The sequence below is a fragment of the Schistocerca gregaria genome, chromosome 8 (assembly GCF_023897955.1).
Source record: "Schistocerca gregaria isolate iqSchGreg1 chromosome 8, iqSchGreg1.2, whole genome shotgun sequence".
In the NCBI taxonomy this organism is placed as follows: domain Eukaryota; kingdom Metazoa; phylum Arthropoda; class Insecta; order Orthoptera; family Acrididae; genus Schistocerca; species Schistocerca gregaria.
Genome location: NC_064927.1, coordinates 293,739,006 through 293,757,243, shown reverse-complemented (window position 1 = coordinate 293,757,243; position 18,238 = coordinate 293,739,006). Strand labels below are relative to the sequence as shown.

Here is an 18,238-nt window from a genome sequence, read left to right as displayed (position 1 = left end):
AGAAATTAAGGCCCATAAAAGCAAAACAGTTTACCATTATACTTTACATAGTTGATGTGTCAGACAAATTATCATATGCCTTCTGCAAGACTGAGGTCAACATTAGTTTTCTCATAGATATTACACTGAATATGCAGCTTGTGTGAAACACAGATAATTTGCCCCTAGGGCCACTCTAGGATACATAGGATCAAATGCACTGATTGTGAATGATGATATTGAGGCGAGAAGAGATGGAGGTTTAATGTAAGGTATATTGAACATGCTAATTTGAATGAAAATAACTCATCTCTTTGTGCACACCTGAGAGAGGAAGATCTTAATGGTAATAGTACAGAGGCCAGCCATACCATTCTACATAAAACTGGAAAGGGCAAGTCTGTGAATGTATTAAAATATATCCAAAAACAAAGATGATGTGACTTACGAAACGAAAGTGCTGGCAGGCTGATAGCGCTTTTGTGTGTCTATCAGCCTGCCAGCGCTTTCGTTTGGTAAGTCACATCATCTTTGTTTTTAGATATATTTTTCCCATGTGGAATGTTTCCCTCTATTATATTCAGAGGTTGTGATGAATTTATTATATTCAGAGGTTGTGATGAAAGGAGAAAATATAAAAATGCAGTAAATGAAGCAGGCAAAAAGGAACACAAACGTCTCAAAAATGAGATCGACAGGAAGTGCAAAATGGCCAAACAGGGATGGCTAGAGGACAAATGTAAGGATGTAGAAGCTTATCTCACTAGGGGTAAGATAGATACTGCCTACAGGAAAATTAAAGAGACCTTTGGAGAGAAGAGAACCACATGTATGAATATCAAGAGCTCAGATGGCACCCCAGTTCTAAGCAAAGAAGGGAAGGCAGAAAGTTGGAAGGAGTATATAGAAGGTTTATACAAGGGCGATGTACTTGAGGACAATATTATGGAAATGGAAGAGGATGTAGATGAAGACGAAATGGGAGATACGATACTGCGTGAAGAGTTTGACAGAACACTGAAAGACCTGAGTTGAAACAAGGCCCCCGGAGTAGACAACATTCCATTAGAACTACTGACGGCCTTGGGACAACCAGTCCTGACAAAACTCTACCAGCTGGTAAGCAAGATGTATGAGACAAGCGAAATACCCTCAGACTTCAAGAAGAATATAATAATTCCAATCCCAAAGAAAGCAGGTGCTGACAGATGTGAAAATTACCGAACTATCAGTTTAATAAGCCACGGCTGCAAAATACTAACGCGAATTCTTTGCAGACGAATGGAAAAGCTGGTAGATGCAGACCTCGGGGAGGATCAGTTTGGATTCCGTCGAAATGTTGGAACACGTGAGGCAATACTGACCTTACGACTTATCTTAGAAGAAAGATTAAGAAAAGGCAAACCTACGTTTCTAGCATTTGTAGACTTAGAGAAAGCTTTTGACAATGTTGACTGGAATACTCTTTTTCAAATTCTAAAGGTGGCAGGGATAAAATACAGGGAGCGAAAGGCTATTTATAATTTGTACAGAAACCAGATGGCAGTCATAAGAGTCGAGGGGCATGAAAGGGAAGCAGTGGTTGGGAAAGGAGTGAGACAGGGTTGTAGCCTCTCCCCGATGTTATTCAATCTGTATATTGAGCAAGCAGTAAGGGAAACAAAAGAAAAATTTGGAGTAGGTATTAAAATTCATGGAGACGAAGTAAAAACTTTGAGGTTCGCCGATGACATTGTAATTCTGTCAGAGACGGCAAAGGACTTGGAAGAGCAGTTGAACGGAATGGACAGTGTCTTGAAAGGAGGATATAAGATGAACATTAACAAAAGCAAAACGAGGATAATGGATTGTAGTCAAATTAAATCGGGTGATGCTGAGGGAATTAGATTAGGAAATGAGACACTTAAAGTAGTAAAGGAGTTTTGCTATTTAGGAAGTAAAATAACTGATGATGGTCGAAGTAGAGAGGATATAAAATGTAGACTGGCAATGGCAAGGAAAGCGTTTCTGAAGAAGAGAAATTTGTTAACATCGAATATAGATTTATGTATCAGGAAGTTGTTTCCGAAAGTATTTGTTTGGAGTGTAGCCATGTATGGAAGTGAAACATGGACGATAACTAGTTTGGACAAGAAGAGAATAGAAGCTTTCGAAATGTGGTGCTACAGAAGAATACTGAAGATAAGGTGGATAGATCACGTAACTAATGAGGAGCTATTGAATAGGATTGGGGAGAAGAGAAGTTTGTGGCACAACTTGACTAGAAGAAGGGATCGGTTGGTAGGACATGTTTTGAGGCATCAAGGGATCACAAATTTAGCATTGGCGGGCAGCGTGGAGGGTAAAAATCGTAGAGGGAGACCGAGAGATGAGTACACTAAGCAGATTCAGAAGGATGTAGGTTGCAGTAGGTACTGGGAGATGAAGCAGCTTGCACAGGATAGAGTAGCATGGAGAGCTGCATCAAACCAGTCTCAGGACTGAAGACAACAACAACAACATATTCAGTGTATTAAAATAATTTGAAATATGCACAAACTTACAGAAATGCCAAAGCGTACAAACAAAATTATGTTACAGGATATTTAATGACAAATAAAAGATCCTCAGTAAGGTTTAGTACTTGTATCATGTCCAACACTACTGTATTCAGTCCCATTATACTGTTATTTATTGAAGGCTGTAATGTACAAGGCTAATCCAGAAAATAAGGTTAGTAAAATTTTTTGAAGTACAAAAAATGCATTTATTTTAATAAAATTTACAGGTTTTGCAGTCTAAGTCTAGCATTATTTTCCCCCATAATCTCTATTTACCTCAATCCAATATGTCATCTGTGCAATGCGGTTTTTGATTCCAGTGTCATAGACATCTGTCACTGCCCTTTTCAGCCAGTTCTTCACTCCAATTTTCACCTCGTCATTATCAGAAAAGTGTTTTCCATGAGGGTGTTCCTTCAATTTAGTGAACAGATGAAGTTACTAGGTGCAAGAGGGCTGTGAGAGGAGTGGCTTCAAGCATCCCAACCACATGATGTCAACAACTCTTGTGTTACATGAGCAGTGTGCGGACGCATGTTGTCTTGAAGGAGACATACTCCGGTTAGCATCCTGTGACATTTTTTTTTTTTTTTAATGGCTTTCCAAAGTTTCATTGTGGTCTTGCAATAGCTAGCATTTATTGTTTCACCTCTTTCGAAAAAAAATCATTGAGTAGAACCTCTTACATGTACTAAAACACTGACACCATGATTTTCTTCACTGTTTGCTGAGTTCTGAATTTTTTGGCTGAAGGAGAATGATTATGGCACCAGTGCACTGATTGTCGTTAGCTCTCCAGAGTATGGTGACAAGCCCAAGTTTCACCACCTGTCACTATATAATTGAGAAAAACATTGCCTTCAATTTCAAAATTGTCAAGAAATTCATGAGTGGCACTGATTCTGCTCATTTTGTGTGCTTTCATAAGAATCTTGGGCACCCACCGCACACACAACTTGCGATAATTTAATCAGTCAGTTAAGATTTCATGAACAACAGTTCAAGAAATATATTAACTAACTGCATGCAGGTTGTCAATTGTAAACAGCGATCAGAGAGATGATGATCTTCAATTTTCTGCACCAAATCATCAGTCACAACTGACAGCCTTCCATTTCTGTCTTAATCGTGATTTTCCATGCTTCCAAAACTGAAATTTTGTACTCATTTTCTTACATGCTCCCTTGACATTACATCCTCTCCATAAACTGAAACAATTTCATGAAGAAGCAGTGGTATTCATGCCCTTAGCATTTTGGTAGTGAATTACATCATGCACTTCATGGGAGCCGGAATGAGTATCCTCATTTCTAACAGTCACAACGCTAATTGATGAACTACTAATTGCTGGGAATGCTCATGCCTTCTGCTGGCTTTTTGCTACACAGCAGTGGTACCAACTTCCCCATGGTTATTCTGTGCTAAAGCTACATGCCTTGTAACATTAGTTTCCGGATAACCCTCGTATTTATTGTACAACTCTGTTGTTCTTTGACATTGTACATACAATTCTGCACCTCTGATTGGTATGACTGCAATTTTTCTATTATTTGTTTGTATTAATGTTTAATTACAATAGAACTATGTTAATAGGTGTTTGATGTTTGTGATGTAAAACCTCAAAATGACACCGGAACAAAAGTACTTCCAATCACTCAGGTTCTTATTTCACACCTCTGATTGGCTTCTAGGTACTTATTACTGTTGTGATCTTACTTTGCATGCCTACACAATACGTAACACAATATGATATGGTTCACATAACACATGATACTATATTTTGCACTAATTACTGTAAGTTCACTTTCCTCTGTTTATATCAGTTGACTGTTTTCATATTAAATAGCTTAGATAAAAGGGTTGCCTTTCATGTCCACAGTAACATATTTAGTTTAATACTTCCTTGTTGTTGGGGTCTTCAGTCCAAAGACTGGTTTGATGCAGCTCTCCGTGCTACTCTATCCTGTGCAAGCCTCTTCATCTCCAAGTAACTACTACAAACTACATCCTTCTGAACCTTTTAATACTGACAGTGTTGTCTTTACAAGACATTTTAAGCACTGGTATATTGTTTCTTTATTTCTTGTTCATAATTTATTCTGTACTAGACAGATTGAATTTGCTCTCTTGTGCTGTGTACTATCTTAGTTTACAAGTACTTGCAAATTGAGATACTGTATTCATTGCTAAGATCTGTGTCAAATCGTCTGTACACTGTTTGTAACCTGTGGAGTGGCATTATGATTCCACCTCGGTTCTCTGTTATGTGCATGAACTGCAGTGGCATTTATACGTGTTATCATTCTATCAAAATGCTTGGCATAAAACCACATGCTACTGAAGCTAAATTTATGTGTAACAAAGCTCTCAGCAAGGTCCTAGATATTTGTGAGTATTTTAGTGTAGCATTTTTTGAATGTTCTTATTTTGATGGCTCCCTTTACTAGTGGATCTCTCTGTTACATTATAATGAGTCACCTGAAGATGTTCAGTGAATGTAACCAGTAGTATTTCTTAACAGGAGCTGAACTGTATTTTATGTATACCCCAAGGTATTAACAGCTGTGATCACCCTTCCCATTTGCACTGAGAAATAATAATGTGAATTACTTTGAACTAGTGTGTGGCTGTAGCTAGTCACATGACCACATCAGTCCCACAGTGGCTGTCTCAAGTACTAAAAGTACAGGGTGTGGCAGAAGTCTGGATACACCCCTTTAAAAGTCGAACAGTGTGAGGTATCATAATGGCCTCTGGAACAGGGTGTCTGTAGGTGGAGGTGCAACTAATAGGAGCTATGACTGTGGTGGCCATCTTGAAATCTGCCATGTCGGATTTGGGTTATGTGTTTCAGATGGGAAGGAGAGCAGGTGGCACATCATTTTGAACTGCTTCTTTCTCAGGATACACATGTGAAATCGGTTTTAAGGTATATTTATTTGTATAGGAGTTATAACCTGTAAAAGTTTAGGACACTTGTCAGACTAGATGGTGCAGCATATGCTCAGTATGACCCCTCTGTACTGGACACACATTCGAAGACTTCTTTGCCAGTCCTGTTGCACACATTGCAGGATCTGTGGTTCAACAGAGGCACACACCTCCTCAATAGGCTGGCAAAGATGGGCTACGTTGTTGATTTTTACCTCATACACAATTGATTTCAGATGTCACCCAGATAACTCAAGAGATATAAGATGGGGGGCTGTGGCCATTATATAGGACCTCTCCTGCCTATCCAGTGACCTCAAAATAGCTCATCCAGAAACTGTGTGACTTCAGCAATGTGGTAGGGAGGTGCCCCATCTTGTTAGGAGGCTGGGGAATCACCCTGCAGATTCAACAGTGTTGGATGCTCATAATCACAGAGCATGTTAAGATATCTCTCATAGTTCAAGGTTCCACCAATAAACAAAAGACTCATGCTTCTTTTGTTCCAAATGATACACCAAACCATCACTTTTTCACCACCAGCACCTTTGCAGGCATCCACCCACAGTGGGTTTGCGTCTGACCAGTAACGATGATTTTGTTTGTTTTTTGTTTATTTCTCCTTCCACGTAAAAATTATCTTCATCACCGAATAACACATGATGTTTGAAGTTTGGATTCGTGTTACACTGACCCAGAGCCCATTCTGCAAGCTCCACCCGTTGATCAGAGTCACCCTCTGAGAGATGATGTTGCAACTATAACTTGTACAGGTGCCATTGGGGTGTGCGTGAGCACAGATTTCAGCAATGACTGACACTGGATATTGTGATAATCGGCACATACTGCAGTATGACCTTTTCAGAAACAATGCCAATTACTGTTGCAGTCAATCACAGACACTGTTTCTTAAAAAATGTCCAATAATGTGGTTACTGTCATTTCTCTCAGGATGCCAGACAGTGAAGAAGTTGGCAGCAATCACTCTGGTGCTTCATCCACCACTTATTAACCTTCTTTTGTACATTTAATTTTCAGTTAACAATATTGCTTATTATACAAAAAGCTTAGTAAGGAAGGTAAATGTTTTATATGTCAGGAAATTACACTAATTAGTCATCAAGATCATCATCATCACAATTAATATTATGCTTATTTTTGCAACATAGGTAATTTTTAGAGTAACTAAAGTGGAGTGGGCTTTTCTTTTAAAACTTAAGTTGTCGAATTTGCGACTGTTTATCGTTACCAGTTTACAAGTGTAGCATATTTTATCAGTTTTCATAAATGTTTGTACTTTCCATATTTTAGCTCTTCTTTTGGCATACATGGAAGGCAACGGGAATTTATGCCATACTCTGGTGAGATTTGGGGCTAGCCTTGGCACTATGAACAAGGATGGTGTTACAATTTTCGACTCCCAAGGTTCAACAAAGGAGCTTCTTCATAGGTATGGAAGTTCTATCTCACTTGTTACTGCTCGGTTTATAAAACTTATTAACACTGAATTGAGGTAAAATAATTCTTGGTAACTGAAGTGAGCTGGAGAGGTACAATATCAGATCCACATTCATTTCCTGTTGTTAGACATGGCTTTTTTCTACTAGCAACATGTCCAACTGCCGAATAGATTTCTTCATTTAGGCTGTTTGGTTTATGTACTGCTTTTGTGCTGTCTTGTATTGTCATAATTATGTATTGTTGTAGATACCACCATCTTTTATATAATAAAGTAGATGAATGCGATGAACACTCAGTAATCTCTTCCCCATCCAGGTTCTTCCCTTCTTCCAGTCCTGTTCACACAGCTATTTCTCAAATTTTATGTTCAGTTGCATCACAGCAGCAAAATAGCTGAATGTTACAAATTAAAACTGTTTTTGGTTATGATTGTGATGCAGCTGTTGCACAAATTGTATAATGAATCCTTTGGGAAAACAAACACTAGTAAATTTTTATTTTATTGAATTTTAGCATGTAGGAAGTAAATTTAGTAAAGAGTAATGTGTTGCTGCAGGGGTGATAAATTCTAAAAGTGTATCTGATTTGAATGTACATTATAATGATGTAGTAAAATAGGTTTGAATCCTCCAAAATTAGGTAAAGCTATTATTTGCAGAGTGCTTGAGATTTTTTTATGTGAGCAGTGTTTTGTGTAGGCTGCTGAACATAGCAATTACCCTACTATAAGACTACTCAGAATATAAAATGACTCCCTCCCCACCCCCACTTCTTTTTATGAGGTTACTTGAGGAATTTTATTTTTAACATATTCTCAGTAATCAAAATTATAAAGTAAAAAAAGTCAGTGCTGTACCTATTCTAAATTTACACAATTTATTGCTTGTCAACAATATTATACAGGGTGAAATAAAATAAACAAAAATAAATGGTTTACATGAATTTTTATCTTCTTCCATTTTTACTTGTAAGCCGACTGCAATTTCATTCTTCCTGTCACACTTCCCATAGTATGTCATCCTCTGAGACATCCATTGCACTGGAAACACACAATTTTTTGCAGTGTTTCATATTTGATTTACTTGAGGTTCTGCACCAGGCAGGAAAGATCCACTGGCCCAGTATAGATGTTGGTGATTTCTTTAACTCCCTCCTCTCAAAAGTAAGCGATTGGTCTCCTTGAGGAAGCCCACTTACTGTAAAGCTGTCACAGATGAACCTTAAAAGGTCTGTTTACAACAATATCCCTTACTTGAAGTTGAGAGATCAAGGAGCAAGAATTATTAACAAGTCCTTGTTGTTCATTGCTATTAGATCCTTAAGTTTCTGGGTATGTCTCTCCTGAAATCCAACATCAATATTTTCCTTCTTTTAAGCAAAGAATGTGGTATTATTTTCCAAACAGTCTTCAACCAATTTCGCATCAGTTCATTTGTCATCCACCCCTCTTCTTGGCTTTCAGGATAAGTCCAGCAGACAGTTTTTCTTTAGGTATTGTTATCTTGTGACAAATTGCGTATGTATCCAATGCTAATGTTGTTCTGGATTTTTCATTACCAGCCCTGTTTATAGCAACATCTTTGAGGCATTTTGATTTGATTTTTATTGATCCCAAAAAATTTGTTGTGTGTTGTTATACAGCGATATGGGACCACTTGTTAAAGTAAAAAAATCAGAACTGTTTTTCCTCTCCTCTTCTATGGTGGTGCTTGGTTCTGTATTGTGAATTTCTTTGCTCCTAAGAGTTTCTTTTATTCTCCATGCTTTTACTCTATGAAGTTTTTGTTGTTGCTATGAGACTTCTTTTACATATTAAAGGAAGAAGATCACTATTCCTAAAGGTTTTGTGTTCTTGCCATAAAAATACATCCTAAGTTCACCCACAATACAACTCACAATTACATTTGTATAAATATTATAATCAACTTACAATAAGAGAAAATTATGAATCAGAGACAAATTACAATTTCATTTTAAAAGACTAACAATACTAAACAAGGTACATTTGTAGAATGAAATAAATCAATTTAAAACGAATGATATTTCTAGGAACACATTTAACAAGTTTCTTTCTGGCTCATAATAAAAAAATAATAATAAAATCTGTAGAATGGGTTAATCAGCTACAAACTTACAGTACAGGAAAAAAAATCTAACATGAGTATTTTAGACTGCCATTCATAAACCCATGTACCTTACACTGTTCCCACTGTCTTCTTCTTCTTCTTCTTCTTCTTCTTCTTCTTCTTCTTCTTCTTTGTCATGCATCAGTCAGCGCTTGCTGTGAATTCCATGACACACGCAAATGGAAAATTCTTATTTATCTCCAGCACATTCATTTGAATTAATTTCTTGAGTAATTGGGAAGTCTTCAGTGCATTTCTCTTGCATGTACTGAACAACTTGCTGCTCTGTATCATGAAAACTACTCTGCCTTGGTCTCCTGAAAATTTGACTTTTTTCAGCTTAGTCTCTATATGACACACCAATAATATTTTTTCTTAACTTCAGAAAAATTAGCTTTGTATGGTCTTTGTGAACCAGTGGTGAACAGTGAACTCATATATCCATATTTCTCAAAACCCTTGGCTGAATATCCATTTATTATCACTTGCTACAATTTATTGTTCTCCCAGTGCCAGCAATACAAGTGAACTAATGACAATAATACATTATCCTCTTGGCTCCCTAATGCTAAATTGCCACAACTCATATCAAACAGTACTATAGAGCAGCACCAGCTTTAGTGCTATCATTGAAGCTCATGTTTCATTTGTTGTGCCAGTTTAAGTGAGCATATTTTTGATAGCATTAATTTGTCTTCTGCAGGCATGTATATTAATTGTTTGATTTCATTTATGACTACAAATGGATTCAGGCAAACTGTACTTCCAATGTGATAGAGGCTCATAAAGAGTCAAGATGTGCGACTCATTCCCACGGTTGGCAGACCAAAGAAATTGGCTGTTCAAACCCCCTCCCCCCCTTCCCACCCCATCTCCTGATATTCATCCTACGTAGTGCTTCAAATTGAACTAGGTGTGACCTCAGTTGCCAAAGCTGCACCTGTAAATGTAAGACAACACTTATATTAATGAATTACACAACATAAAAATGATAATCTCCACAGCAACATTTTAATCTGTGAGTGTAAGATAAACCCGTAATTTTTTTATGATGAAGTAAGGAAAAAAATTGGGTTAATACGGTATGTTGATTAGTTTACTGCTGCAAGATTGTGAGAATACATGAAGCTTGTAATTAACTGATGACTGTTGCATGACTGTTTGGGTCTTTACTGAAATAAGGGTTTGTGAAGCAAACTGAAGTTATTGGTAAAGATCTTACAATAATACATACAATACAAATGCACGTTCTGTAGCTTTTTGTGAAGCGTAAAAGTTAGGTTCATTACATGCATTGGAAACCTTGTAAATGTCAATGTTCAATTTATTTCTGAAACAAAGCATTTTTTCTTTGGTTTCAAGCACACGTGGAAGAAAGCTTTAATATCTGTGTACTGGACAATGCAGCACATTGGCATTGTGCCTGTGCCTGCTGAGGTTGTTTCATTGAAGATTCTAGATAACCTCAGATATTGTAAATTAACCTCCAGGTTAGAATATCAACAGTGTTATAGGAGAATAGATTGCTTCTCACTGTAAAAGATGACATGTTGAGTTGCAGACAGGAACAATAAAAAAACATGCATGACCATTTGGCCAAAGAACTCTTCAGAAAGGAAAAAAAAAAAACACACACACATACACACACTCAAATTATGGTTGGGCCAGAGCAGCCAGAGGTAGCTGTTGTGTGTGTGTGAGGCATGACTGCTTTTGTGTGTGTGTGTGTGTGTGTGTGTGTGTGTGTGTGTGTGTGTGTGTAGAAGCCTTTGGCTGAAATCGCAATCTGTAATATTTTTTGTGGCTGTCTGCTACTCAACGTTCATCTTTACAGTGATTAGAAGTCTGTCCTTTTCATAATATTGTTGGTAACAGAAGCTCCATTATTAATCCTGTAGCTCATATTTTGCTATAGTATTAAATGTGATTAATGAGCTACAGAACTGGTTGTTTTGGGAATCAGCCATATGCAAACACAATTAGTTTATATTTATATTTACCAAGACTTGTTTCAACACCAATGTTTCATCTTCTGTGAGTAAAATTTTTATTTCTGTAAAGTGCAATATCACATTTGTAATAATTTAACTGCCATAGGCCTAAGAAATACAATATTTGCAATTTGCTTTGTTTGGTTTACATCTGCAAACTAGCCATGAAGAAAATTATTGCGGATTTGTGGAGAGCTGTTTTGAGGGTAGAGGTTATGTACATTTCTGTACTTAAATTTGTCCCTGGTTGGTGTCTGAATCAACTATTATTTAGTGCATTGTTTTCTCTCAGTTTTTCACAAATTTCTGCTCACTACTTCACCTTACATGCACTTACACAAAACGTGGCAAAATGTGATCTGAGCAGACCCTTCTGGCAACACACTCAGTGGGAGGTGTTATGTTGTCTTTGCTCATTTGTTCATCGTTGGTCTTGTGTTTGTTATGGTGCTGATTTTGAATATGTATAATAGAGGGAAACATTCCACGTGGGAAAAATATATCTAAAAACAATCATACTTATTCCTGAACAATATCACTTAAGTGTATAGGTCGCAGTATGAAAGTATTTGTCTGTGATTAGATACCTGCATATGTGCACCCCTTAGGTATGACCATTATTCCTCAGACCAGGATTCTCCAATCCTACCACCTTTGCCCTTCCTGAAGCCAACTGTTCATCAAATTCCTTCTCAACTTTAGATTGCAGCTGTGTATTCATTATTCTTTTTGCCATGGAGGTAGCAAACTTATTGCTTATATTATGGAATATAATTCCATACAGCTCCAAAATACTAACACGAATTCTTTACAGACAAATGGAAAAACTGGTAGAAGCCAACCTCGGAGACAATCAGTTTGGACTCCGTAGAAATATTGGAACAAGTGAGGCAATACTGATCTTACGACTTATCTTAGAAGAAAGATTAAGGAAAGGCAAACATACCTTTGTAGCATTTGTAGACTTAGAGAAAGCTTTTGATAATATTCTCTTTCAAATTCTAAAGGTGGCAAGGGTAAAATACAGGGAGCGAAAGGGCTATTTACAATTTGTATAGAAACCAGATTGCAGTTATAAGCGTGAAGGGGCATGAAAGGGAAGCAGCGGTTGGGAAGGGAGTGAGATAGGGTTGTAGTCTCTCTCCGATGTTATTCAATCTGTATATTGAGCAAGCAGTAAAGGAAACAAAAGAAAAATTCGGAGTAGGTATTAAAATCTATGGAGAAGAAATAAAAACTTTGAGGTTTGCCGATGACATTGTAATTCTGTCAGAGACAGCAAAAGACTTGGAAGAGCAGTTGAAAGGAATGGACAGTGTCTTGAAAGGAGGATATAAGATGAACATCAACAAAAGCAAAACGAGGACAATGGAATGTAGTCAAATTAAGTCGGGTGATGCTGAGGGAATTAGGTTTAATAAATGGGACACTTAAAGTAGTAAAGGAGTTTTGCTATTTGGGGAGCAAAATAACTGATGATGGTCGAAGTAGAGAAGATTTAAAATGTAGACTGGCAATGGCAAGGAAGGCATTTCTGAAGAAGAGAAATTTGTTAACATTGAGTATAGATTTAAGTGTCAGAAAGTTGTTTCTGAAAGTATTTGTATGGAGTGCAGCCATGTATGGAAGTGAAACTTGGACTTTAAATAGTTTGGACAAGAACAGAATAGAAGCTTTCGAAATGTGGTGCTACAGAAGAAAGCTGAATATTAGATGGGTAGATCACATAACTAATAAGGAGATATTGAATAGAATTGGGGAGAAGAGGAGTTTGTGGCACAACTTGACAAGAAGAAGGGACCGGTTGGTAGGACATGTTCTGAGGCATCAAGGGATCACAAATTTAGTATTGGAGGACAGTGTGGAGGGCAAAAAATCGTAGAGGGAGACCAAGAGATGAATACACTAAGCAGATTCAGAAGGATGTAGGTTGCAGTAGGTACTTGGAGATGAAGAAGCTTGCACAGGATAGAGTAGCATGGAGAGCTGCATCAAACCAGTCTCAGGACTGAAGACCACAATAACAACAATTCCATACTTTTGCTGCATTTGTTTTCTTTTGAATTGGTGCTTTCATAATTTCTGTGAAGTCGGGCCACTCACCTTTTTCATAAAGCGTTAACTTGGCTTAAACCTTTGATGAGTTCAATTGGAGCCCCACTTCCACCAGTTGATTTTCCACAATTATTTTTCTAATGGCATCTCACTTTCTCCGTAGAAACTGGAAATTCTTTGTCCTCTTAAAGTAATTCTTTTTCACCTTTGTGACCGACATATCTTGATGATCTCTTGCGTCCTATATTTCTTCCAGTTACTTCTTCCATTCATTTATTATTCCTGGATTTTCTGCAATAATAATAATAATTATTATTATTCATATTATATTATTATTATTATTATTATTGTTCTCATCTTTTATCATTCACATAATGTTCACTCTCCTATTCATTCTGTCCAAGTTATTTATTTCCCAAGACATTAAATTGTACCTCCCTTTTCTTTCCAGTTTCTGCTTTGGCCATTCTGCTCTGGGTCTAACAGATTGCATTTGGAGTTCCTTAGAACTATATATCTTTTCCTTCCTTCTTTTGTGTGGTTGTTTTTTTATATTTTCGTCTAGCTTCTCCAACATTTCTGTTACTCATAGTTTGACAATCTTTTTCTCTTTAAGACCAATTGTTTTTTCTGCTCTTTTCTGTTCACAGTTTTTCAGACTAACACAGACTAGTTGTTACTGTTCAAAGAAAAAATCCAAATTGTGTAAAAAGATTTGCGAGTGTTCCCCAGAGCCCTTTCTTTGTGTGTTCTGGGCAGGTAGCTCTGTGGTGAAGTCAACAAAAGTTAAATGCAGTTTATTCCAAGTACAAAACCCCACGTATTATTTCTGGGGTAGATTTTTGTGATTTACTTTTTACAGTGTGCACAACCACAAGTACCGTTGATCATGTGTTTCATGCAATATCATTGTCAATTGAAAAGATAATTTGTTTTTTATTACAAGCAAAATGGAATTTTCTACCCCTCTTTGATAGACGTCCAAAATTACGCTAAATTGGGCTAATGGAACATTTGACTTAATGATATTTTCTCTCTTGGACATTTCTTTATTATGTTATTATTTACTTAACTTGCCATTTTTGTCCTGGGCCTGTTCTGGTCCATGCCACGTGGTCTTCCATGCTACTGCAAAACAGCATCACTGCTAAGTCACTGTGTTTTGTTGTCCTTGTTGTAAAGTGTATTTATAGGCTCTGTATAGTCTCTGCTCCTATTACTGTTGTTCACTGAACTACATTTTATTCACAGTTACTTTTGCTGATTGAAGAAAGTGTAATGTCATACCAGTAAACCAGTACTAATTTAGGACTGCTGGGTTGTACGGACACATAAAATTCCATTAAAGGGGAAAAATACATTTTGCTTATGATGAAAAACAAAATAATGTTTCACATAAATAGTGATGCTGCATGAAACATGTGATCAGAAATATTTGTTAAGGCTGCACAAACATTGCTACCTCTTTCTAGGAATCTTTCCTCAATCATCTGTAACAGTTCAGTTGCATCACTCATACCTTTGTCTCCCTGAAGCTAGACTGTTCTTCATGCAATTGTTTCTCAACTTTGATTGCAACTGTCTCTTCTGTTTTGTTGAGGTAGCAAACTTACACATCTAAACATTGTAAAAATAAAATCGAAAAGAAAAGATTGTTGCAAAACAAATTGAAAACTCTCTTATAGAAAACAATATTATAGTTAAAATTCAGTTAGGATTTCAAAAGGGGAAAAATACAATAAATGCTATCAGGGAATTCACTGAAAAGATAAGATCTGCTTTAGAGAAGGGTAAAAAGATCACAGGTATGTTTTGTGATTTGACCAAAGCTTTTGACTTTGTCAGTCACTTACTACTTCTACACAATTCTTTTGTATTCATTCTTTTCATGGAATGAATGAATGTGTGTGTGTGTGTGGGGGGGGGGGGGGGGGGGCATTGTTCTGTTAGTTTCATGCCAAGGGAATGTATTAATTGTATAAATACATGAAAACAACAGAGTTATTGTAAACAAACCTCTGTTCTTAAAGAAGTGGGTAATCATTATCTTTGAAAATATTAGTGTAATCAAGTAAATATCGAGATACCAATGGAACTAGTAAACTGGTAGCTTTTCAGGCTAATGGCTTTCCTTTTAATTTATTAGTTTACAGTAAGCACAACTAGTACTAACCAATACAAGTTGCAATCTGTGCATGGCATTACAAGTAAATTAAGTTTTTGTGGTTTCATTGTCTTTCTATAATGCACATCTTGTCTTGGTCCACTTCCCAGAAGATTGTTGTTCTTTGTTCTTAATAGAATGTACAAAACACAATTCCTGGATGAATGAATATTAAAATAAACACACAGGTTTCCAATAATGATTGACACAATCTCTCTAGAAGTAGTAGTGTGACTCCCAGATTGGCACATTCTTATTCTCATTAGATCACAAGAAGGTAATTTGACATTATTGGTTTCTGCCGTCACTCTTGTAGTTGTGCCACACATTAATTAATCAATGCCAATAAATAGTGTGACACTGCTCAAAGTATCATCCTACTCTCTGATTAATTTGTTCAAATATGATTTATATAAAAAAAGATTGCATAAATGAATTATTTTTGCAGTTTGCTGGATAATTTATCCCGGGAGCCACGTTTTACAGAAGGTGACATTTGCTTGGAGTGTGGAATTAAATTTGGAGTGAGTGTTCATAAACATCACTGGTAAGTAACAATTCCAAAGTTAATGTGGATTGGTAACATATTTATGATGCATTAGAATTGACTAGCAAATATATCCAAAATTATAATTCATCTTTTAGCTACAATAGTGAACAGAACATGCATTATTCTGTAGCATGCTTGCACACAAAAACACGCCATGGGCTAACCATTTAATGCCTGCTGTTCCTGGATTCCATAAATGTTTCTCTGTGCAGGCAATATTTGATTTCATACACTCAAATGTGATTTTCCCATGGTCCTTGTTTATATACAACACAATATTCTGCCAGGGAAACAAAAATGATATGGCATTAATTGCCTTCCTCTTGCATTGATAGTCATACTTTAACAATAGAATAGGCTCATATTAGCAAATGATACAATAGCAATAAGATTAAATTCATGATGGGGGAAAACTAAATGTGGTAAGCCACAAAGTTTGATGCTTTGCCGACTTCTGTTCTTGGTATATGTACATCATTTACCTGTGGAATTGGTGGACTCTAAAAAATCTGTAATGTTTCTTAATGAAGTAACTATATTGATAGAGGCTCCAAACATGTACATACCAGACATCGTTGGGAGAATAATGGGACAGGCTTACAATTGGTTCTCGGACAATAGCTTAACTCTATTCTTACAGAAAGTCATATTATAAAAAACTCGTATTATCGGAATGAATTACAGGTACCAGAAATAGAGACCAGTGGGCATACACTGAATGAGGCTCCAACTGTGAAGTTCTTCCAGATGAACAATAAATGTAGGGGACGCCAGCATGTGGATGCCTCAACCAGGAGGCTCAGTTCTGGCAATTTTACATGTAGAAATCTCTCACACTGTGTTGGCCTTTAGAAAGAATTTCTAGCACACTTTCACTGAATACTGTCCTGCAGCATAATTTTCAGAGAAATTGTACCTAAGGTGAAACAAAGTGTTTATTCTACAGAGGTAGGTAGAAAGATTATTGTGTGAAATTTATAACCAAATATTTTGCAGTAGCCTCTTCAGGAACATAGGAATTCTTACAATTACATTGACTCTTTCATGGTATTTGTCATTAATAACAGGTGTTAATTTATGATGAAATTTGTAGCACCACTCCTGAGGTCGTGATCTTATCAGTTGTACCCTAGCTGACTGGGAAACCATGACGTGGCCAAATTAGTTCTGTTTGCCCGTTGGTAAAAGTTGATGTAGGGTTCAATTGTGCTGCAGACCCCACAAAGCTATGGACCCCAAGTTGCCAACAAGGCACAATGCAAGCTAGTGGTGGCACAATAATGGTGTGGGCTGTGTTCACATGGAATGTAGTGGTCCAACTGAATCAAGCATTCACTGGAAGTGGTTATGTTCAGCTACTTGGAGACCAGTTGCAGCCATTCATGGACTTCATGTTCCCAAACAACTGAATTTTTATGGATGACAGTGCACCCTGTAACCGTACCACAATTGTGTTCGTGATTGATTTGAACAACATTCTGGACAATTTGAGTGAATGATTTGGCTTCCCAGATGATCTGACGTGACACTCATCAGACATGTATGGGACACAATCAAGAGGTCAGTTCATGCACAATATTGTGTATCAGCAACACTTCCGCAATTATCGACAGCTGTAGAGGCAGCATGTCTCAGTATTTCTGCAGAGGACTTCCAATGACTTGTTGAAACCATGCCATGTCACATTACTGCACTATGCCGGGCAAAAGGGGGCCTGACATCATATTAGCAGGTATCCCATGACTTGTCATGTAGATGTAAATGCTTCCTAAACCCCATGGACCCCCCCCCCCCCCCCCCCAAATCAGCCGAATCATAAAAATTCCATTCCTTTCACAATGACCTTCACCTTTTCAGATTTTGCTAGTGTCTGGCCCTCAAAAACCTGGTACAGCAAAAACACAGCTCCATGGCGCAGACATCCCAGAGCCACCTCTGTTTTCTTCTCAAGATACTATTACCATGCAATCCCTGCTTCAAACATCATATCTTTGAAATTGAATTCATTACTCTCCAGCTGCAGGAGGAGCATTCCAGACACCACCTCGATAAGTTACCCAACCTGCTGTCTAGCTGACCTTTCAGACTTGCCACATCCCCCAAAACTCCCTATACACACTCCACCAAATAAAGCTAAAACATTCCTGTAATGCTGTTTCGACTAAAATCCTCAGCCCCACAGATGTTAGTTCTATCCAAAGGCTTCATCTTTAGCACTACACCAAATTTAACCTCGTTGGACTTGTCCAAGATCTATTCTCCTTCTCCTGATCTTTGCAGTGGAAATGCTTCTTTGGCATCATTCCCTCCAACGAAAGCAAACCTAATGCCAACATTGAACCACACATCTCCCAGTTCATAATGCCATAAGACCAAACACCATCACCCCCCCCCCCCCTCCGACCCACCCATCCACCCCTTGATTACCTTCCAGGAATTCC

The 18,238-nt window shown here is 37.4% G+C and overlaps 1 protein-coding gene across 2 annotated transcripts in view; it reads left to right on the top strand.

The window, feature by feature from the left end:
* LOC126284505 (rabankyrin-5) overlaps window positions 1-18,238 on the top strand; it is a 499,589-nt gene that overhangs the window by 468,983 nt on the left and 12,368 nt on the right. Inside the window, exons 21-22 of one of the 2 annotated variants that reach the window (XM_049983482.1) lie at window positions 6,762-6,900; window positions 15,696-15,794. In XM_049983482.1, coding sequence (XP_049839439.1) covers window positions 6,762-6,900; window positions 15,696-15,794 — 238 coding nt within the window. The remainder of the gene's footprint in view (window positions 1-6,761; window positions 6,901-15,695; window positions 15,795-18,238) is intronic. The other variant, XM_049983481.1, reaches the window with a different exon arrangement.